At 45.7% G+C, this 23,781-nt stretch overlaps 1 protein-coding gene across 4 annotated transcripts in view; it reads left to right on the top strand.

The window, feature by feature from the left end:
* The first annotated feature begins 4,098 nt into the window (after positions 1 to 4,098).
* The window catches only part of DGKI (diacylglycerol kinase iota), a 200,623-nt gene continuing 180,940 nt past the window's right edge, over positions 4,099 to 23,781 (top strand). For 2 of the 4 annotated variants that reach the window (XM_077178324.1, XM_077178325.1), the window contains exon 1: positions 4,125 to 4,514. In XM_077178324.1, the coding sequence (XP_077034439.1) occupies positions 4,321 to 4,514 (194 nt within the window). In that variant the 5' untranslated portion in view covers positions 4,125 to 4,320. Of the gene's footprint in view, positions 4,515 to 23,781 lie in introns of all 4 variants that reach the window. The other 2 variants (XM_054631243.2, XM_077178326.1) reach the window with 2 other exon arrangements.

Genomic DNA, 23,781 nt, shown 5'->3' with positions numbered 1-23,781 from the left:
GAAGCATCACACAGCAGGTGATGCTGCAGGGAGCCTGTGACTGAAAAAGAAACCCCCACACATTGGGGAAATGCTGTGTGATGAGCTGTCAGCCTCCCTACCTATCAGCCTCCAGGGCATGCTGTTCTTGGAGAAGCATCTTGCTGTTTGAATCCAAGGCTGGGTTTTGATACTCCTTTTTCAGGCTGATTCCTGCTGCAGCACAGGAGTGAGGATGTCCAAATGCAGCTCGTGATGCCTCTCATGGCATGTTTGGGTAGAAAATATTTTTTAGAAAGTAGAAAGTAGAAAGTTTTCCTTGTGCTGTTAGCTATTGTTTGTACCTGTGTTACAGCAGCACAGACTTAACCCCCCTTGAAGGTATTTCATGGAAGATTCATTCCTGATGCTCCCTTTCCTGATTTGTTTGCTTTAGGATTTTTTTTAGAAACGTGGGCCTCATGCTTGTGGCATGCTGGTGAATTTGGCTTGCCCTATTTATTCCATGCTTCAGATTCCTGGTCTGCAAAGCCAGTGGTAGCTTCCTCCTCACTGTAAATCACACTGAGATTAAGCAAAGCAAGGTGATTCAAAGGAGATAGCAATTGGAAACAAAAGCATATCGCCTTTCTAATGAATAATAATGCTTGCATATCTTGTCTCCCTCCAGTTTGTGCCTCAAAAAGACAAAGTGATTTATTTGATTTCTCATTTTCTTGGTGTTTCCTCCCTGTGGGCTTCAAATGGTTATGCTTTCATTATTGAATTAGTCTTACACTCTATTTGCATGAGTTCTATACATTAGTATAAAATTACTATTTTTTGTCTCTCCAGTAAGAAGGAAATTAAAAGTTCTAGCCCCCGTCTTTACTGTGGCACAGCTAAGGGAAGATAAGAATAAGTTCATGACTGTTGGGTTGTCTCATTTTCTCTGTCTAAAGCAATGCTTAGGGTCTGGCTAGCCCTCTTTTTAAAACCTTTTTGATAAAAATCTGTGTTCGATCTGCTCAGCTGAGGTGGGTCCCTCCTTGCTGAGCCTCAGCATCCCCCAGTTTCCCAATGGATGAGCAGCACTCTACTAAACCTTCAAACATTGACCAAAAGGGAATGATGTTGTGGGTGGATCCAATTTATCAACATTGGATCTGGAAAGAGAAGCTGGCCATTTATGTCACATTTAAAAAAAATATTTACAATTGGAGGAGATGCAAATACATGCATACACATGTCTATGTGTATAAATTTATTTTTATATGTTTTGTATTTTTTTTGTGAAAGCTGAATGTTGGGGGCTAACCTGGGGATGAATTTTGTGTGAACTTAAGGAATATGGAGCATTTAAAGTAGACAGACTTCTCCCTGGCTAGCCTGTCACACTGAACAAGTAAGGTTGCCTCATCCTTTTCCTCCCCAGTCCCCTTTTTCATATATCCATCTCTTTTCTATTAGAAAAAGAATTTTCAGTCCCTCCTGCTCACAATAAAACTTACCACAGTGCACACAGTCTGTGCACACTGGAGTGTTCAAAATGGGATTTTACAGGCATGTGAGTAATGCAATAAACCTTCCCTTGGCTTTACTCCAAAAGGCTGAAATCCCTCCTTTCGCTGCAGCTCCTCCATCATTCCCACCATCCACCCTGCTATTCATGGCATGCAGTGTGGTGAGAAGTTCCCACCCAGGAAAAAGAGCTCCCCACCTGCTGAACCTTGTCAGCTCTCCCAGACAATCAGGGGAGGCACCACGGAGTGGTGTGAGGTGCTCCATTTAACCTGACAGCACTTTGGAGATGAGAACCCAGACCTGGGAGTTCGGATTTTTTTGTTTGCATGATAATCCCAGATACTGGCAAAACCTGCTAAAAATCTATTTTTGTGCTCATCCTTTCCCTCCTGGCCCAGTGCTATGTCTGCAGCCACACCTTGGAGCAAACGTGATACTCCTACAAAGTTTCCACTGTTGCTGCCTTCCTGTACCCACAGGGATTGACAGCTCCACCACAGGTGTAATAGCATAAGCAGGGCTTTCCTTCACGAGCCTCAGACTCTCTCATAATTGCTCATATTCAGAAAAAAAAAAAAAAAGGCAAAGGAAGTCAATTTAGCTCTTCATGTTGCAAATGAGTCATGCAAATTGCAGCAGTCAGAGGAAAAATAGGTAATCCCGGAGCAGGGTGTAAATTTGGTCATGTGGATAAAAGGGTTATTGACAAGCAGGAGCTGCAGGAGAGCTTGTGCAGAAGGAGGAGGTGGCTCAGTGGCATGGATGTTCACTGGAGAGGGGGTAGGAATTCCTGATGAGTTGTTAGGCTCTGCTCCAGATGCTCTGGGGGAGGTGGAGCCATTTGCTGGGGCACAGGCGACAGAGCTGTTCTCATGTGGACCAGAGGCTGAGAGAATAAAGCTGTGAGATGATGCACAGTGTTCTGCTCTCCGAGTGCAAAATTAATTTGCAGTTACAGGTTTTTTAGCAGATGCCATTGGCATCTTCTCATAGCAACAGGCCACACAATTTTCACCAGTGACAAAACCTCAAAATAGGATCGATAAGAGAGGAACTCATGGTGCCACTCCCTACCCTTGGAAGTGACTTTTGGGCTGGTTTTGAACTGCTCTTTGACAGGTCCACCCCAAGATGGTTTCGTTTGGTTCTGCAAAAAATATTTGTCACATGGTCTTAAATTGAATGTTTTCACAGGGAAAATTCACTGCTGATTTCCCTGGAAGTTCAACTGGAGACTTTCCAGCTGAGGTCCCAGCTCTCAATGGAAAAGGATCAATGGTTCCAGTGGAGCTCCATGCTGGTTTGGAGATCTCTCTGCCCACAGCTCAGAGGAGGATCCAGACCTTTCTTTTACAGTCCTGCATAAGAACCTTAGTTTTGCTTCTAATAAGCAAGGGTTTTACACTGCTTGATTATGCTTTACGTGCTTCACTAGTAATTAAAAGTAATCTGGGAATGGTATTGGAAAGGAGCGAGGATCAGGTGTAAGGAATCTCTTGACTCTCATGAACCTGATTGGCACAGGGCTCACACAGAAGAGGCATGGCTGCTTAGGGGAGCCATCTGTGGAGCACAGGAGTTACTGAAATCTCTTCCTGTAGGGTTTGCCTTCTCTCTAGAGTGTAACTGTTCATGCTGCTTTTTAAATTTTTTTTAATGTCTTTCTCTTTTGGATTGCATTACCTCAGGGAACTTTTGCATACAGAAAACAAAGCACTGTCTGTGCATAATTCCTGCAATAACTTCTGTATAGCTGCAGACCTCAACCTTTTCTGTAGTTTTCAATCTTATTGTCACTGTCACCTCTTGTGCTGAAACACGCTGACACTTTCCTCTGAAGTTTTCCTTAGTGTCCCCTAATGAAGGAAAGGGAGAAGCAAAGAGCAAGGTGGGAGTACAGTTAACTTTACCAAAGGGCACCGTGATGCTTGTCACATGTCTCTGCCGCTGGGCGCTTTGAGACTCAGTGCACCAAACTGAGATCACAGGGGGAGCAAATTGGAAGCGATTGGCAGACGAGGGCAGCGCAGGGCAGCCCTTCACGGGGCTCCTGTGCTCGCTCGGAAGGGGCTCGCTCGGGAAGGTGCTCGCAGTGTGACGGGAAGGGGCTCGCTGGGGAGGTGTTCTCTCGGAAGATGCTCGCGGTGTGACGGGAAGGTGTTCGCTGGGAAGGGGCTCGCTGGGGAGGTGTTCATTGGGAAGATGCTCTCTCGGACGGTGTTCGCGGTGTGATGGGAAGGGGCTCGCTGGGGAGGTGTTCATTGGGAAGATGCTCACTCGGAAGATGTTCGCGGTGTGACGGGAAGGGGATCGCAGGGAAGGTGTTCATTGGGAAGATGCTCTCTCGGACGGTGTTCGCGGTGTGACGGGAAGGTGTTCATTGGGAAGATGCTCTCTCGGACGGTGTTCGCGGTGTGACGGGAAGGTGTTCATTGGGAAGATGCTCTCTCGGAAGGTGTTCATTGGGAAGATGCTCTCTCGGACGGTGTTCGCGGTGTGTGTCGCGGGGCGCGGCCGCGGGGCGGGGCGCGGTGGGGCGCGGTCGCGGGGGCGCGGCGGGGGCGCGGCGCTGCCATTGGCCGGCGGCCGGCGGGGCGTGGCGGGGGCGTGGCCGGGCAGGAGTTTCCCACAATGCCCCGCTGCAGTGCGGCCGCCGATGGATGCTGCGCGGTCGCGCTGCCATTTGCAGCCGCCGCGGCTCGCAGCGCGCCCCGCGGCCCCGGGAGCTGCGGTCCCCCGGCCGCCGCCGCCGCCGCCCCCCAGCGCCTGCAGCCGCCGGCCGGGCCTCCCCTGCCCCCGCCTCCTCCTCCTCCTTGTCGGCCCCGCTGCCCCGCCGCAATGAACCCCCCCGCCGCGGCCGGCGGGGAGGAGACGGGGGCGGCGGGCGGCGGCGGCGGCTGCCGGGGGGCCGAGGGCGGCGGGGAGGCGGCGGGCGCCGCCGGGATCCCGGAGGAGCAGGGGCTGTCCGCGGCGGACGAGTCGCTGGAGGAGAAGCTGCGGAGCCTCACCTTCAGGAAGCAGGTGTCCTACAGGTGGGTGCCGGCCGGGCGGGCGCCTCTCGCTGCGTGGGGAGGCGCAGCCGGGTCCGGCCGTGCTGCCCTCACGCCGCTGCCTGGCTGCAGCACCGCCGGACCCGCCTGACACCCGAGCGGCTTCTTCTTCACCATCGCGAACTCTGAAAGAGCTCTCCCAGATCTCAAGCCAGCGAGCGAGCTGCTCTCAGCCCTGCTGCTGCCGTCAGGTTCAGGGTAGCGGCAGCTCCAGGGGAGATGGGGAGCGTGACGGGGAATGTGGGTGAACTTCGGAGTTACTCCGTGCCAGAGTCGGGGCTCTTGCCCGGCTGGCTGGGGATTAGAGCTTGCCCTTTTCAGTGGAAACACAGCCGCCCGTGATCCCGGCGCCTCCAATCGCTCCTTAAGGGGATGGGAAAAACCTTTCTGGCGGCACCGCTGCTCCCGGGAGGGGTTTGGCTGTGGGGATTCTCCCGGAGTGCGGTGTCCCCTCCCTGCCCGCTCCCCACCCGCGCCGGCCGCCGTTGCGTAAGCCCCAGCGGCTGATAAGATAGGGGGGCTGATAAGATAGGGGGGCTGCTGTGCCCAGGCGTGGCTGCGGGCTGGGGACCACCAGCGACAGCCACCGGGTGGCCTGAGCAGGACGGTACTTTCATAACCAGGGTCCTCCGTTTTCATGGCTGTGCATTTGCCTCACGTGTCTGATGGCAAATAAGTGTTTTTGGTGCTCCTGTAAATACACCTGCGCGGAGGGGCCGTCCGTGGGGCTGGTCTGCTCCTCTGTTACCAGCAGGGAGCTGCTAATTGCCAGCATCTGCCCAAACGGATTGCTGGCTGAGAAGGTCCGTGCCAAAAAGTTTTTGAGTCTTACCTAATTCTAGTTGCAGAGCCCCTGTGGAGGCAGCACGCCATCAGTAACTAATGTTGTAGTGTGCTTAGGGATGAGCTCTCTCAGCTGGGAGGACAGAAACCACAGAGCTGTTACTGGTCCCTGCAAGAGAAGGGTGTCTCTAGCGCCAGGTGAATTAGCTGAAGACTCCCCCCAGCCATGGGGATGCTTGATGTGCTGTCAGTTTAGAGCTGGGATAACTTAGGAGCCGGTCTAAGCTCTGCATGTGGCAGGGCTTAAAGATGATGTAATTAAACACTCTTCATAGCTGAAGTTTTATATAATCCTTGATGTGTGCAGAGAGGCTTTCCCCACCAGGGCTGATGGTCCCAGCAGTGAGTGTGAAGTTTGGGATGATTCATCCTAGACTCAGTAAGGTGAGCAATGTGAGAATGAAAACTTACTGGATACCTCTGAAACAAACATCGCATCAGTCAGCTCTGGGTACTTTTGCATCTCTACCCTGACAGTTTTCTTAGCTTTTGCCATTTAGGGGCAAATCCCTTGCAGGTAAAGGCAAAGTCTCAGGTGAGCTGCTGAAATAAAGTGGCTGCTAACAAGACAGGTTTGCTCTTGGGACAGAAAGCAAGGAGTTTACAATAAGTCTTCTGGTTTTTTGCGGGGTGGCATGGGTAGGGAAGAGGAGACAGTAAAATCTGTTTCTAATGTTCTGCTGTCTAGATTGTTGAGAAATGTGTTAAAGTTATGGGTATTCTTTAAGTTTTCTGCATGGTCAATATTTGTAAGGGTTTCATGTTAGATGCTTTTAGGAGGAAACACAGGGGTTTTCTTCTCCTTCTCATCTCCTTCATCTATGCAAGCATATAACAAGTCCTGAACTTTCAGATATCAAAGCCTTTTCTTAAGCACCTCTTGATGCATATCACTCATTCTGCTTGACTTAAGATATGTGCAAGAAAGTACATTTTCTTTGCATCCGTGGATCTCCACACCTTTTCCTCATTTATGGCTGGTTTCCTACAGATAATATTCACTTTATCATTTATCCATAATGAGAACAATCTGGATAGATAGAAGAGTATAAAACTTCCACAGAGGACCTCCACTGAGTTCTCCACACCCTGTAACCTGAGTCTCTTAAAATTGCCACCATTTCCCTCAGTAATTTATGGTGCTGAAATACATTTGTGAATGTAAATGGGTATATTCGGTCCAGGAAAACCTATTTACATTAGCACTTGGACTCCCTTACCCACTGACACAATAGAAATTATTCAAGGCTTCACAGAGCCTTTCAAACAGCTCATTTAGGGCTCTCTATGCAGGTGCATTACATTGCTATACACACCTGTAGAGCTGTTTTTATACATTCAGGGGAAAAAACCCCAACAGCTGGAACTTGCTTAAAATAATAAAGGTGCACGAAAATGCATGTAACAGAATAAATCTATTGGCAGCAGTTGAAGGAGTGAAATGGGAGGTCAGGGTATTGTTACAGGGGAAAAAAAAAAAAGAAAAACTTCTGCTGTGCCAATGTTATTGAACTGTAGTTTGCCTGAGTCTGGGCTTCAAGTATTATCTTCTTTTTAAATTTGTTGTTGAACAGCAAATATCCTCAATGTAATACACCTCTAATTAGCTGACGTTGTTGTTGCATGCAAAGAACTTGTTAGTTTCCCTCGAATTGTACCAAAACTATGAGTAACATGTTCAGAAATCAATGTTTTGTGCCGATGTGGCCTGTAGCTTGCAAGGCAGGAACCGCTGTATTAAATCCATCATGATTTTGTGTAGCAAATACCAACGTAGGCGTGTTTGTCCCCCAGTCAAAGCAGCAGGAGGAGAAACTCGCTGTAAATAACGCAGGTACGCTTGGTGGGGAGCCCGGCAATGCCCAGGACCTTGCTCCCATGCTCGCAGCCATCCCCATCACCTTGCGGCTGGCACTCGGCAGGGCTGCGTTTGGAGCCGATCCGCGCTCGCTGCGCTCTGCCCCCGGTGCTGCTGTGCTGGAACTGGGAACACACGCACGGGGGGATGCGCCACTGTCCCTGCCTGGGCGGGACCTGATGGCTTTTTAGAGTGTGGCTGCTCCCGTGTCCGTGGCTGGAAGGTCCCTTGAGCGTAAATTCCTTCTCATGGAAACGCTGGGGCTGGGATCAACAGGGGGAGCCGCTGGGGCAGAGGGCAGAGGGATGGGATGGGATGGGATGGGATGGGATGGGACGAGGGCTGCAGGCAGAACCTTCGGTCCCTTGCAGTTCCTGTCGCCTTGCAAAGAGAGTGACAGCCAGAGAAACCTCCCTTTTCAGCAAGCAATCTCCCTTTTCATCTCTTAAACCATCCACTCCATAGTTGGATGCTTAGCAGCCAAGGATGCCATCAGGATGCCAGCAGCTAAGCAGCAATTCTTAGCCCTAATTTATATTTTTCCCTGCACATAAGGAGTTAAATATCTTAATGATGTTTTGGCTCTTCTGCTGAAAATCTGACACATTGGCTCACAAAAGGAAAAACTTCTTTTTTCTTTTTTTTTTTTTTATAAACTGATAAAACCAAAAGTTCAGTTTCCCGCCCCGCTGTGAAAAGATTGGCAAACGAAAACTGAAAAGTGAATTAAATATGTACATCTGCCAGAGAGAAATGCTTTTTACAGTTTGGTTCTCAGAATAGTATTTATCCCATACATTTCTATGCCCAGCAGAATATTTACAAGATATTGGAACAGAAAGCTGTGAGGTAATTTTTTTCCCCTTTAATTTATATTATTTTGTCATTACAAAGCTTGTGAGGAACCTTGTGGTGTCTTCTAGATTAAGTAGAAGTTAAAGTTGCTTTCCTGAAGTAATTTGTGATATAAAGAGAAATTCAGATTTTACCAAAGATAGATGCTTAGTAAGAATATACAATAAAAGCTAAGATAGGAGGAAACCTGGAAAATAAAGCATTATCTGGTAGTCTCCTGCAGGTATTTGCACCTCCAAAATCTCATCTGAAATGCAGTCTTGTCATTTAATTAAGCTTAGAGAAACAGTAAAAGTAATAAATAAACAAATAAAAACCCCAACCAAACAAAAGATCATCCCTAAAAATCAAAACAAGACAACCTAAAGAGCAAGCTAACTGAAACAATCAATAGAGCAAATGGTTTTTAATTTCTTAATTAATTATTATTTAGAATTTCAGGGAATCTTGATTAGTGGCATTGTAGATAAAAATAAAGTTGTGATTTTTAATGTCCTTCTTGTGAGAGCTCAGGTGATGTTTGGCAAACACTTGTCACCAGAGAATGGTTTTCCTAGAGAAATGCAGTTTCATTTTGACCAGGTTGAGAAATCCTGACTGAGGCAGTGGGTGGCAGGCTTTAGAAGTTTTGCTCCTCCCTGAGCCAGGAATTTCCAAATGTGGGGCTGTAATGAACACCTCAGAGTCCTGTGTTGCGTCTTGGCAGCTCTGTGCTCCTGCCTTGTCCTTGGCCAGACAGGGAATTCCAGCAGGGAGCCATGCACTGCCCTTTTGGTGATGGAGAGGTTGGAGGCACTCTTTCCTGAGCTGCCTGAGTCCCCTGGCCACCCAGCTCCACTCCCGGAGCAATGAGTCACTGTGAAAGCACCTCAAGGAGGTGGTTTGAGTTCCCTTGGCTGGAGTTTCCCCCCCTCCTGCCAAATGGATCTGTTTGGGATGTGCCTTGTGTGCTTTCCCGACCCTTCCTCTGCCAGCAGAAGCCAAGAATCGAGCTGGCCTCTCCCCCTGCACCATCAGCAGGAACTGCTTGCCTGCCCTGGCAGTCACGAACAGGAGTTATAATTAGAGCAGGTTTTGTCACTGCGTTTGAAGGGGAAAAAGTTATGGCAAGGAAATTCTGGGAAATCCTTATTACAAAAACCCTGTCACTGTTGATGAGCATTTAAGTACCTGAGACTACAGATGGGGGACCAAAGTAGAAATGTAAACTTGAAAACATCCTCATTATTTTTGTTCTTTTGTTTTCAGACACGATAACAGTCATAAGACACGTATCACTTCTCAGTAAATATTGAATATAGACAAGATAATAGATGTGTCTCCTATTACTAAGGCTTAATTGTTTAATGAAATGTGACAGCATTCACTAGTGTACTGTGAAGTATTATAAATAACTTAAGCTGAATGACATTTGTAAAAATGAAAACACTCAACACAAGTCTTTGATCTTTTGATTGTGTTGTTTTATTTTACCTAAGTTTCTTTGAATATTAACACATTCTAATCCTATAAATGAGTGCAGCTACTCTGCATGAAAATGATGGATGGGTTTTTACTTTCTACCAAATGTCAAGGAAATAATTCTCACTCTCTGGCCTAATCTCAGAGGATCTGCCTGCAACTGTCTTTGTTAGGAGTTGTGGGTAGGTACTGTGCAGTCTTCTTACCACCCACTCGTGCAACAGTAACTCGATTTACTTTGTCACCCAAGACTTTCATCACCATTTTGTCGTTTCCACCCAAAGCAGATGACTGGATGTTTTTGGTACATGAGGAGGCCTTCATGAAGCTATTTGATTTATAAAGCTTTGAGGTGGAAGCTCTGTGCTGCAGCAGAATGCAGAAAAATGCTAGGATAGTCAGAAAGAAGAATCCTACCATGGGAAAATCAAGCTGACATTTAAGGCTCCCTCCTGACATTGAGATGTGGCTGCCAGTCTGGCCATCAATGTCTCTCTATGCAGCACAAAGTAAAGGGACTGTCTTTGAATTTAAAGCGTGTCTGACCTTCTTCCTTCTGTATCTGGGCTTAGCAGCACCTCACAAAAGAGGTGCTGTGAGTGGCGACTGACTAAAATGACACACGAGCTGCAATGGAATTATGTACATAGTCAAAATGAGATAAGTGCACCAGTGATCCGAAAGGGTGAGCCTCTGTGGGCACATAATGAAGCTGTTGTGTAGCACAGGCACGGACCTGTACACTCAGATTGCCCTGCAGGTGGAAAATTTCATCGTGTAAAAAGTGCTGAATCAGGTGCCACATAACTTTGATGAAGTGGAAAACCGATTTTGTTCTCTCTGTTCCTTTGGAATAAACGAGCAGGTAGTCACTTCTTCTCTCCTGGATCAGCCATGGGGCTGAAATGATCTTCTTGAAGCCTCACCAGGCTTTTCATAGATCTGTTTGGTTATTTTTTTTATTGTTTGGGTGTTTGTTTTTTTTAAATTTTTAAAATTTTTTTTAATTGGCAACTTGGCTGAGGTTTTGGGAAGGAGATGTGTATAGGCAACAATCTCCTGTGCTCTTTCTGTTGCTTTGTGTTACATGCAGCATGACATGCACATGTGACAGTCAGACAAAAGATTTCACAGATGTTAAAGAAAGGAGGAATGGGGGAAAGAATAATGATAATAATAATAAAAAGTCAGGAGTGGCAGCCTCACATCTTTGTATCCACTTCTACTTACAGAACTGTCAGTGAGAAACTTTGCCTTGGAATAAATTGTATGTAGAAATTTGGAGCTCTTCTTTTGTCTCACTTTACAAAGTTGTTGTTTTGGTTCTTTAAAAGCTCTTTTTAAGTGGAAGGAATGCATGAACTCAAGTATATGAGTACATGTTCACCCATGTGTCCAGTGTTGGTCTGGGGGCATTTTTTTCTCCCGCTTCTTTTAGTTTTTGAATGATTCTATGATTTGTTGCCCTTAGCAAAGAAAAGTGGTGTGGGATGGGGTATATCTGAAAAAAAAAAAAAGTGTTGAGAGTACGTCTAGAGAAGCCCATGTGTGTGTAGGGAGACTATAGGGGCCTCTGTGTGGGTTAGTGCTGGGTATTTGCTGGCTGTGTGTGGCTGGAGTGATGTCCCTTCAGGGTGAAGAGGGTTTATGGTGGGACATGGGCACGAAAGACTTTGCTGTGTGCTTTAAAAGTTGCAGTCATGTGGGAAAGCCATCTGTGCTTTCACCAAAAACCTGCTGGGCCCTCTGTGGGCTGAGAAATACACACCACAGTGTGCTGTGTGCTTGTGGGCCTTGGTGCATGCTCTGTATAAATATCCAGGGACAAAGATGAAGGATAAATGACAACATAACAACAACAACAACATTATGTTGTCATTATGTTGCTAATTCCAATGTATGGTGTGTGAGTTTTCAGCCTTTTTCTGTCCCTTTCTCTAGGGTAATGCATATTTATGCATGCAAAATGTTAATGTGCTTGCTCATGGCAAAGGCCATAGGTCTGATGGAAAGGGCAGTGCCAAGAGCTGTGTACCAGGTTTTCAGGCCCATTTCTCTCTTTAAAAGCCTCCACATCTCTCTGGTTTCACTTCTCATTTCTGCCTATATTGTGCTTTTCCTTTCTGTTTCCCTGTGTCTCCTGGTGTGGATGTGCTGGGTGCAGCTTCCTCCCTGGTGCCATGCTGTGCCAGCCTCTGGATTCTCCTGTTACCCTTTCTCTGGGGATGCTGAGCTCCTGGTGAGGCTCTTGCTGATGCACATGCAGCCCACTTTGTGAGCAGTAATGTTGATTTCCTCTCAGCCAGCTCCTAAAGGCTTTTTTTTCCTACCTGGAAACCTGTCTTTTGTGTTTTGCCTATAAAGGAATTCAGGGAGGATTTTGTCCATGAAGATTAAGGTGTGTGCAGTCCTCACACCAGCACCACCTTGTCTAATGTGTGCCACACACTAGCACAGACTACTCCAGTCAGTGCTTGAACTGGTCTCTGAGGAAAACACTGGGCTTGGGATGACTGTGGTTAGGAAAAAAAGAGGTTTTTTTACCTTAAATTTCACCAGAATTTTTTCTCTTACAAAAGATCACAGTCCCCCATCTTAGTCTGCAGAAGAGATCCACAAACAGTGTCAAGGAAGAGGCTGTTTGGTTTTGACTCCAAAAAAATCTAGTGTGCTGGTCAGAGCCTCACCTCAAATTAAAAGTGTCATTCTCATCCATTGGATGCTGTCTCAGCTTTTTCCACCTGTTGGGCTGTAATCTGTGACAATCCATAGCACAGGCAGCCTGAATTTTTGTAGGTGCACTTTGAGAAGCAAAGGGAAAGGAACATGGAGAGACTTGTTTTAGAGTGCAGATGGAGTCTCTGGGACAAACTGGGAACAGATCTTCAACCCTAGCACTTAGAGCAAGACCTCTCATCCAGGCCAAAAGGAAACTGGAAGAGAAAAGGATTGAAACTGCAACTTTTAGAGAAAACCTGAAGGCTGGGGGAGAGGCAGAGGACAGCTGTGCATGAATATTATAATTTGATCTTGCTTGGAGTATAATATACCCAAATATACCTAAAAGGGGCCTACAGGAAAGCTGGAGAGGAACTTTTTACAAAGGCATCTAGTGACAGGACAAGGAAAAATGGCTTTAAGCTGAAAAAGGATGGGTTTAGATTAGATATTAGGATGAAATTCTTTCCCATGAGGGTAGTGGAGCCCTGGCACAGGTTGCCCAGAGAAGCTGCACATGCCCCATCTCTGGAAGTGTCCAAGGCCAGGTTGGAAGGAGCTCTGAGCAACCTGGGACAGTGGAAATTGTCTCAGCCTATGGATGAGGTGTTGGATCAAGATGATTTGTAAGATCCTTTTCAAACCAAAGCTTTCTTTGTTTCTGTGAAGTTTTGCTTCTGACTTATTTCACTGAGCAAGTGGGAGGGCTCCTTTTTAAAGATCTTCTGTAGCATGAGGCTGCCACAGGGCACTAAGTGGTTCTTGTGAATGTCTCACCCAACACCTTCAGTTAATTTAGTGAAATGGCTGAGCATAAAGTAGGGGAAGAGGCTGAGGGGAAAGGAAGGATTTGTTGGGTGTTTCTGGGGAATGAATGATCACTAAATACTATGTCATGACAAAGAAAGCTGGTGCAGGCCTGACCTTATCTGTGCTCAGGAATTGAGCCTGATAGGTATTTCCCAATACCTATCTATATTGCATTTTTGAGGAAGTTTGGTAGTTTGAAACACTTGTGCTAGGAAAACCTTGGTAATGAGGTCCTGAACCCTTCAGTTCTGGATTTCCATTCCAATGCAGCTCTGAATGGCACTGCCAGCATCCCTTTCCATTTAACAGCTATTTGAAAGCTTTGCTAGGTTCAAAACTTACAGTTCCTAATGGGAATGTGCTATTTCATGATTTGGTTCATGCAAATTTTTGGGTTTTTTTGGGGAGGGTGGGAGTTATAGCATTAAAGTCTACCTATAAGGATTTCCAGCTCACCAGTCCTACCACTACCTAACACTAATCCCCATTGCTGCAGACAAATGGCCATGCAATCAGAGAGAAGGCAGGTGTCTAATTGCACTCGAGACTGAGGTATAATGGAACACTTCATTGCTCCCCCTGTGTCTAAACAAGAGAGATGAGAAGATGCAGGATGCCCTTCCCTGGGGCTGCCAGTAAGGTGTGCAGCACCAGCAAGGAGGTCACTGATTGGCAGTGGTGCAGCTGGCAGCCCTGTAACCTCAGCTGGGCCACAGATGCACTGCAGAGATCAATGATTTCGGTGCTTTTGGGGTCTGACTCCGTGCAAGAGCTCTTGGAGGAGAGATGTGGGCTCTTCTTCAATGTCCAGGGACTTGGAGGAAGGTGTTTAGCAGTCAGAGGGGTGGGTAGAGGAAATGTGGTGGGCAAATACTTTGTCTTGCTTTCTAATATCCTTTTCAGATTTATTCAAAATTATCCATTCCTCCCTCGCTGTTACTAAGGAGTTTGTGTTTAATATGTACATCTAAAATATGTGCATATTAAGGCTATATGATACAGAAGTGTTTGGGGGTATGAGCTGATGCTTTTTAGAGAAGGAGTAAAAAATTATAATGTTTAATAGAGACATAATTATTAGAAGCACTACGCTTATGTAGAACTCGCTTCAACATTTGTAATTTCACCAACTTCAAAGGATTTCAAAATTGTAACATTTGTTTCAATATTTCTCATTTCTTTCAAATGTTCATGAGTTTTGCCTGTCATAAAACCAAACAGCAAAGTCCTTAGTAGTGAGGTTATATTTCTTCTAAATTGTATGACTCATCAGGAAGCTTGACCCACTGGGGAGCATTTTCCAAGTGGAGCAGGGATTAGGCTTCAATTGCATAGATTCATCAAAGATGGTGAGTCGAACACCCTAGAATCCCTCTGTGCTCTGAAACTGCTCCCTGATGTTGTGTAATATGCAGGAGAGGGGACTGCCTGTGATGCTCTGAGAGGTGCCATGGGGTTTCTGGGCACCATAGGAGGGGATGAGGAAGCGAAATAGCTTTAAAGGCCGTTAGCATTAAAAGATGATGAGAGAATACCTTCCTGTCATCACTTTATTTCATTAGGTTGCTAATGAGTTTCCTCTAGGGATGGCAATGGGGTAGTTCTGATGCTTTTATCCAATTAGTGAGTGATCCCAGGAGTATATCCTTTTGTTGTGAAAACACAGCGAGGTTCATTCCTCCTGGAGCATTGCATCCTGCAGGTGCTCTGAAGGCAGTGAAATGCCATGTGAAAGTGCATGCCAGGCCAGGTCCCTCATTACTAATTGCTGATGTTAGCCTGATCTGTGGGTTTGAGATGGAGCCCCAGAGGGCAATGGACTCTGTTGTCAAAGTTAGTGAAATGCCAAAGATGTGAATAAAGTTTCATTATGACTTTTGAGGTTGCTTGTAAGTTGAGACACTGAGAGAATTCGCATTTTAAAAACCCTCGTGCAGATAGGAAACAAAAGATAAGTGCCTTTGATGCTACTGCCTCAAGGGATATCCACCACCAGTGCCTTGCCAGCTGCTTGTGCTTGTAGGAACCTTTGCTTCTGGCACTGTAGTCACCCCCAGCTTTTAGCTCGATTTAAAATGACATTGAAGAAGGAATTAGCAACAGTACAGGTGCAGCTGACATGTTTGGTTGTGGGTGGCCTTCTGTTAGTGAAAAGAACTTAAGGTATTCCTCGTTCTTCATTTCTGTCTCTGCAGGTAGCCAACAGCTGAAACTGTCACTTCTCTTGCAGGGCACTGCATTTGGCTTTGCAGCAGGTAGTTTTGTCCCTGGCCAGTGTCTACCATGAGAGAATTTATGTCTTTCTATATTTTTTTAGTTGCTCTCTGTCCTTTTAATTCTATGATTTCCCTTTGTTGCCCTGCCTTCACCCAGACCCCTGTGCTCTGTGTTATTTATATACCTGGGGCTGTGCAGTGCATGGTACAATGAACAAAGAACACAGAACTACATGAACACTGGGTTTCACATTCTACAAGGTTAGATTTAAGTTATTGAGGTTGCTCAAACAGTTTTTTCCTGCCTCCAAGGTTAGTGTGAGCTTTATAGCACAGTGCTTTATCTCTGATTCTTTACCATCAAGTTGCTCATAAGCTGCCTCCTTCTCCCCTTTAGAGCTGCAATATGGGGAATTTCCAAGCCCTGCAGTGGTAGGCTGTGTTGCAGAGGAGTTGCATGCTCTTTTAAAGTGTAATTGGAATAGAAACTGGTTTTTGACTTCTTTCTGTCAGTACAACACCAGCCTATGGCAAAAAGAAAGAGGCACTAGTTACCCTCTCCAGCTTTTCAGCTTTTATTTTTTCCAGCTTTTTCAGGTATTGAAGGAATGCTGAGAGGTGTCTGACAAGCCCCAGTGATGCATAACAAACAGTGCTGGAGCAGGCTCCCAATGGGTTGGGTACAGGCTAGGGCTGTGATGCTTGCCTGGACTCTCTTTTGGCTTTGTGAATCTTGATTCATCCTGGACAGCAAACAGCAAAGCAGTGTTTTTCATTTCCTTGAGTGTGATATGGACCATATCATGGTTTGATAAATGTGCCGTGTTCCAGCGTGAACAGCAAAATTACCGAGTGTCGGGTTATTTGGCCTCTGTCTTGGCAGCAGTTTGTTCCTCCTTTTTCAGCACAGAGAAGGATGAGTAATGCTGGCTGTGATGCTGGGGCAGCCAGGAGTTGGATTGAGACCAATGAAGCAGTTAAGGTGCCCCCTCACAGATTTTACATCTGGTGTTTAGAAACTACTACCCCTTCAGTCTAGTGGCCTAGGAGTGGCAGCTCTTTCCCCAAAAATCCCCTTACCAATCAAACCTTAATCCATTTGAGAGGGACAAAACCCACAGCCTTCAGCAGGGATGTCTGCAGGCAGTCTGGCCTGGCAGAGACTCTGGTACCCTCAAAGGGAGGGCTGGCAGAAGCCCAGCTTTTCTGCTTTCCAGAGGAGATACTGCTTGTCTTTCCCTCTGGGAATAGCCTGGGCTTTCCAGACCCCAGACTCCCAGGGATGTGATGGACATCAACAACATAAGCCAAGCATTATGCATGTTTATCCAAGCCTCTGGGCAGTCTCAAGCCAGAAGCACTCTAAGAAATGCTGTCTGGGACAGGGCAAACCCAGAGAGAGTGTTGTGTGAGCTCCCCTCTTAAAGAATGTGTTTAGAAAAATCTCCCACATGATTCAAAAAAAAAAAAAAAAAAGAGATTGAGTGGAGTAAATTCTTCTAATTTTTCCTATTTTTTTAATGAAGAACACAAAGCTGAGCCATCTCTGTCTGCAGCTGGGTGAGATGTTTAATATGATGCACAAGTAATTTTCATTCCTCATATGTAATCTTCTAGTCACCTATTCAAGAGGAAGGAATACATTCTTTCCAATTTTCACCTCATGTCTGGTGAAAATGTGAGAGATCAGATAGCAGGGAATTTAAAAGGAAAACCTAATCTGATCCCTTGGTTGGGCAATATGGCATTTTTTTCCCTAATCCCTGGATTGCTCAGTTCCTCTTCTCCCCTTACCCCCACCTCCTCAGTGCAGAAAGGAAAGCACTGAAATGTAATTTTGCCATCAGCAGATGATGGGTTGAAGCTGTCATTTTGCTGCCCATACAATAGCTTCTTCCAATTCCAATTTCCCTTCTTTCTGAGGAAAGGCTTTGAGTATGGTGTTTGTGTTAGTACCTGGTCCAGTAAGCCACAGCCGCTGAGCTGGGGGCTCCTCTCCTTTCTCAGCTCATGCTATTCTTCTGTGGGAAGAGAAGATCAGATGACTAATTTGGGGACAGAGATGGAAGGAAGAAGGGAGCTGACCTATGGCTTTGAAAGTGCTGGGTTCATTCCTCCTCATTTCCTAATTGGCAGGGAGTGCCTTCTGTTCAGGGAGAAGTGCAGTGCAGGCAGAGGCAGGGAGAGCTTCCAGCACACACTGATTATACCCCTCTTCTGACCTAGCAGAAAAAGAAGGTAATTCACTTTCTTTTCACTCTTTGGCCTTTGTCCTAAGATTACTCAAGTCTTTTGCTTCATGAAAATTGAGATCATCCCATTTTACATGTCAAGTGCCAAGATAGCAAATGGCCTTGCCTTTCTGCCACCAGTGATGTTATTTTACTGTCCTTTGTGGCTGTGCATCTTACCAGTTATAAAGCTGAGCCTGACTGCCTGCTGAAGGATATGGATATGGGCCTGCTCCATGTGTCTGCTTCTCCCATCTGCTTGTGCTGGGAGCTGCAGGTGATAAAAAAAGGATTTGATTATTTCAACCCACTCAGAGTTTTGGGTCTTCCAGCTGACCAAAGATAGGCTTTTCCAGTGGGTCACCAGCAATTACAAAATGAGAGAAGGAGGGGAAGGAAGGGTGGGAAATTGTGCTTAGAGCACACTGGATAATTCTTTATAACAGAAATTTTTCCAAGCTTGAAAGAAGCCAATAAGGATGTGAAATACAGAGAGAAAGAAAAGAGGGAAGCAATAAGCTGGGGCACCAAAATCAACTCCACCCACTTTGATCCAATGGGTGAAAAAGAGAAAGATGTGACTCCTCTGCTGTAGGAGACACAGCTTGCTGTCTCAGGAGGCAGTTCCCTGGCAGGTTAGCTCTCCTGCCCACTCCTGCCTGCATCATGCCCAGAAATCCCAGGGTTCTCCTGGGTTTTGCTGTGTCCCAGCTGTGCCTGGACAGCAGCCCCTGTTTCCTGCATGGTAGCCCCTTTCCCAGCCCCTTTCCCAGCCCCTTTCCCAGCCACCCCTACCCAAACACGCAGTGGGAGCTTTTTGTTCCTGATTCAGTCACTTTGCAAACAGTGTCACAATTTGTCAGGTGCTGAGCATGATATTTGCTTGATGGAAATGTTGGCCCTATTGTGAATCAATCCTAACAGCTTCTCACAGCGAGGTTGTAAGACAATGAGACAAATTTACTACACAGGCAGACAAAGCAGCTTTTATTATGTGTGCAACCACAAATAATAGGAGGATAAATGAAAACCAGTGAAAATATCTCCATGATGGGTGGCTGCAGGCACAACAGTGTGTGTCAGCAGCTGAGTGAGTGAGGAAGGTGCTGGGGACAGCCAGGTGAGCCTGCAGGGCTCATGCCTGATGTGCCTGAGCTGGGGGTGTGTGCTGAAACACAAGGAGGGTTTCAAAGCCATTCTGTGAAGAGTCTGCTCAAACAGAGGGGGGGGAAAAACATTTGTTTTTTTAAAATGATGACCTTTTGCTCATTCTAAGGCAGTTGGGCATCAGGTAATACTTGTGAAGCTACCACAATATATGCATATGCTTGTAATTCCAGTCTTCTGTGGTGGAGAAGGGTAGCTTTAAAGTTCCCAGGGGAATATTTCCATTGTAAAAACATTTCTGACATGATATTTTCCCACTGAAATCTTCTGGGAAAGATGCTGGTTTGTTTAAGAAACCTCACAACATGACCAATGTATCTATATATTCATCTTATAAGTAAAATATAGGATTATTCATCTTATAAGTAAAATATAGGATGGCTGATAATTCCCTTTCTTCATCCTGAGTTCTTCTTTTCACTCTGATTCAGAAGAGAAAAGTGATTTTGTTTTGATTTGCAGTATGAGAATTTTCCAATGAATGGGAGTGCAAGCCAAAGTTGTTATTTGGTAGCATTTGTGAAACTATCTTGTCCATGATTCATTTTTTATGCTAGGAATGTGTTGTAATGACCAGATCTAGTACTGGTCAGCCCTATGACACTCAGCCTCTTCTGAGCTACCAGAGACTGAAGGAACATGGGAGATGAATTGTCCTCTGACAGCTAGCAGGAGCTTCTTGGTGTCATGATTAGAATATGTTATCAGAGTAATGTTGGGTGGCCATCCAAATTTTTCCAGCTAAAGAGGGAGGTGATTCTCCAGGGATGTCTGGAAGCTGAAAGTACATCAGGTGTTATGGTTAATGGTTGTTTTTTTCCTTCTCTTTCTGAGAATGTTCTGTATCTGGGAGTCTTCCTCTGCAGCTACTGGTGGAAGTAACTGGTTGGTAGAAAGCTGAGTAGTCACTCACTGGCAACAGCTCTTGTCTTACAGAGAGGATGAAAGTGATGCCTGATGTTAGAGCTGGAAAGGCTTCTGCCCTGAAGAGGTGTTGAGAGCCATTTCTGCTGCTCCTTTCTGACAATGGAGCAGCTGGATCAACAATTACCCTCTCTCAGGGAGGGGGCTCCAGGATCTTGGCAGGATGAGGATCTCTCTCTCTCCTACCATGCTCTGCTTGCTGAGCACCACAGCGTGCTCAGCTCAACAGAATTTTGTAGTACTCAAATTTCTGTGAAATTTGGCTCTCTGGACTGAGCAGCTCCCATCCAACTGGTCTGGGCAGCAGAAAAGGAAGGGAGGTAGGACTGAAGGGTGTTGGTAACTGCAGCCTGGAAACAACTATAAGAGAGAGGTGAAATAGCAAGGCAGTGTTTGTTATAGTAAATTGTGTCTGGACAAGGGATTGCTGAACTGTCAGTGGCAGAACAGTGTCTGCTTGTACTGGTTTTGCTGTTCCAGACATATGTCTCCCGCAGGATTTAAGAACTTTCTTGGGAAGAGACCATGTGAATGTGCAGTTCTTGCCATTAGGACTAATGCATTTCCTTCTAATGGCTCTGCTGTGATGAATCAGTCCCCACATGCACATCTTAGTGGTTGGTGTCACGCCCTGCTGGCTCTGGAAAAATTGTGAGTGCTGGTATGTGTGAAAAAGTCAGTGTGAGGAGAGGAGGAATTATTTCTGCAGGATAATTTCAGGCTGGGGAGACTACCCCGACTCAATGGTTGTTAGCATGTGAGGGAGTCTTCTCCAGAGAACCATTTTGCCAACATAATTCTGGCTCCAAACTGTTCTCTGGAAGAGTCCATCTCTATTGACTGCAGGCAGTCCATGGAAAGCAGTCTTAAAATTAGTTTTTATGTGGACCCTTCCTACACATAGGATGAATATATGTATATTCTTGTTAGTGTTTGACAAATGCTTCCAAATTAAAAAAAAGCAAAACATAATTTTGCTTGCAAAAAGTTGGTGATTTTTTTTTTGGTGTTTTTTTTTTTGGTTGATTTTTTTTTTTTAGTTTTGTTGTTGCTGTTTTGGTTTTTGGTTTTTTTTTTGGCAAGATATAAATCTGCTTTGAAGTGGAAGTGGTGGCTTCTTTTAGTGGATGCTGGCAAGTATGTCAGTTTTATAAAGTGCTGCAATATCTCTACAGCCAAATAGAGACGTTGCCATTTTGCCTGCTGTGAACTGCATCTCGAAAATGAACTGCTTTGCCAGCTGCAAGGGCAGCTGGGAGCCACTTGTTCTGTGACTCTGTCCTGGTGCAGGACATGAGAGCAAATCTCTTGCCTCTCTAGGGTGTGTACATCTGGGGGGGCACATTTGTCACGTTTTCCATGAGCTACAATAGATTGTCTGGAAAGTAAAATGCACGGATTGCCCATGACTGCTGGTCTCAGGATTGTTCTTTAATGGTTCAAAGCCAGCCCTGGCTGCTGAAAGGAGCATGTGTTAGAGGAGGGTGCCTCTGTGCAAGTCCTGATGTTATTCCCTGGGACAATCCCTTTTTTGGTGAGTTTTGCTCTTAGCTTAACACTTGCTGTTGCTCTAATTCATTTACCTCACCAGAATGGCACAAACAAAACCTCCAGGGGGGAAGGAATGGGGACAAATCATCTTTATGGTGAATATGTGACACCTCCAGCTGTTGATGGTGTGCTGCATGGTACCTGGGTGGCTGACATCTGACCTCTTTATTAGTTTTACTCTTTTCTTCCTTTGATTTGTTGGGAGCCTGAAAAGCTATAGATGAGATGAAAAAGGACTAAAGAAGGGTAAATCACTTCAGGCATTCAAGTGTGTTTGTGATTATTCTGCAGGAAGAAAGATGACAGACTGTGGTTATTTGGTTTATAAGTAGAAGAAAATATGATGAAATAAGTGAGCTCAGGGGCTTTTTCTTTACTTGCCATACATGATTGTTTTGTGTGTATTTAATAGGGACTTTGCTGCAGCAAATCATTGAAGGGGAATATTCAGTGGAATCCAAAGAAGGATTAGGCTTTAATAGGAAGATGAATTGCATTTGTAAGAAGTCTGACTACTGAGTACCCACAATGTCACTGGAGCTGCCAATGATTTCTTGCTTCAGGAGCTGAGAATGTGACCTGGAGGGGCTGGGAAGGGAGTGTCTGTGCCCTGCACCTTCCCATCCTTCACTGGGCACATCCCCCTGCCTGTGTTTCTGTCTGCCTTGCCCTGCATTGGTGGGATATTGAGCAGAGTTTTGAACTCATTGGGCAATGATTTGATCAGGCATGACAGCCACTAAGGACCTAAACAAATAGCAGAGAAGCTAATTCTGTTCCCCTATCTAAAATTCTAATCTTGTTTGTGACATCATAATTGGTTGCCATGGTGACAATTATGGTGTCATAAAAAAAGGATTAATGATGAGTTTAAGTGAGGATTAAGCAGCTGGAACAGATGAACTTTTTAATAACTCCTGCCTCCTCTGAAAGCTACTGTTTTGTGCATAAAAATATAGCTCCAAATAAAGAATGATGGGCTGCATGAAAGTAAATATGCACTGAAGGAACTATTATGCATGCAAAAGGATATTGCTCTAGGTTTCTGAGGTCTATCAGGATGCTGCACTGTAAAGGAAATCTCATCCATGTAGAGAAATGCTGGAATGAGCAACAGATCTCCTGTCTCCTGTGGTCTTTTCCAGGTGTGAAGCTCCACAGTTTTTTATTTCTGTGCACCTTTCTTTTGTGTATTTAAACATGAAAAACTATGCATACTTGGGGTTATTGTTCCACTGTACTTAGTTTAGAAAATAAGTATGAGGGAAGTGATATGTAAAAGATAAATTATTATTGATGCAACTTAATATATTCATTTGTGAGGGTGCTTCAAATTTTAGTGGTTTGTCTGTTTGGAATAGGTTTTGTCAAGAAAATCAGGATTCCTGGAGCTAGCATACTTCAGTATAGATGATCTTAGCTTTTGCCTGTGTTGTAGAAGCTGGGAGGGCTACTCAACAGAGAGCAAATCAAGCAGCCAGGATCCTTGTGCCCCAGCTGACAGGATCTGAACTGCTGCATTAAATGGTCGGTTCACACACGTTTTCCAGGCTGCTGATTGTATGTGATTTGTATAGGAAAGTTTTGGAAAAATCTCTGTAGTTTCTGCAGCAGGAATATCTGTGCTGCCTGCTTTGTCTTGCAGGTTCCCTCAGAGCCCAGCAGGCTCTGTGTGGCTCTCCCTGCCCTGACCCCTCTGGCATCAGGTATTAGAAGAAGGGCCATGGACAACAATTATTAACATGTGACAGGGGATGGAAAAGTCGTGTGAATGGCACTTGGGGATGGACTCAGTGGCAAGAAACTACCTGAGGGCCTGTGTGGGGGTGTCAGTGCTTTGTTGTCTCTCTTGCTCTTGTTACCTTTGCTTAACTCTTTCTGTCTCTCTCCTCCTGGCTCTTCTGGGTGCCTCTGTTATGAGCTGGAGAGGAACAACTGTTTCTGCCTGCATGGGAGGGGAAACACAGGGCTCCTGAGCTTTTCTGGGGATGCAGCTCTCTTGCTTATTGCCATGATGTTGGTCTTTATTGTGACTTTTGGAGTAGAGTAAGAACAGCGCCAACTCTTTGGTTGCGGTTGCTGAGCGTTGGGAGCAGAGCTGCTCTTGCATCCATTATTGAAGTGCATGGGAATCCTTACCAGAATGTGCTGGCTTGCAGACAGGGGCTTGTATGCCAGGTGCTGCTGTGATTGCCTGGATTTGTATGCCAGGTGCTCCTGGTATTCCTGCTGGGATTGCCTCCTGCCTTGGGGTGCTGCTGGCAGATGAGGCTGGGTGTCCTTGGCCCTGGCCCTACTCTTGGCTGCTGCATGCTGAGCACCAGCCTCTCTCTGAAGCATGTTTGGGGAATAATGACAAACTCTGGGGTCTTGTAAAATGGTTTTCAAAGCCCTGTACAGGTGTACATTATTCTCTGCAACATCACTGGGGTGGCAGAGGACAGGCTGTTCTCTTACCACAGGAGATGAAATTCAAGAGTAAAGGTTAAACTGTGAATTTTTCAGGTGTTAGTAGAGATGAAACAGTCCTTTCAGAGTACCTGCTCAGGGACACACGAGCTTGGGGCACCTAAGAGGCTTTCTCTGATTTTTAGCCAGGCTGAAGGTTTTACCAC

The sequence above is a fragment of the Agelaius phoeniceus genome, chromosome 5, assembly GCF_051311805.1.
Source record: "Agelaius phoeniceus isolate bAgePho1 chromosome 5, bAgePho1.hap1, whole genome shotgun sequence".
NCBI classification, from domain to species: domain Eukaryota; kingdom Metazoa; phylum Chordata; class Aves; order Passeriformes; family Icteridae; genus Agelaius; species Agelaius phoeniceus.
Note: the sequence above shows the minus strand (reverse complement) of the source record. Positions and strands in the feature narration are given on the sequence as shown.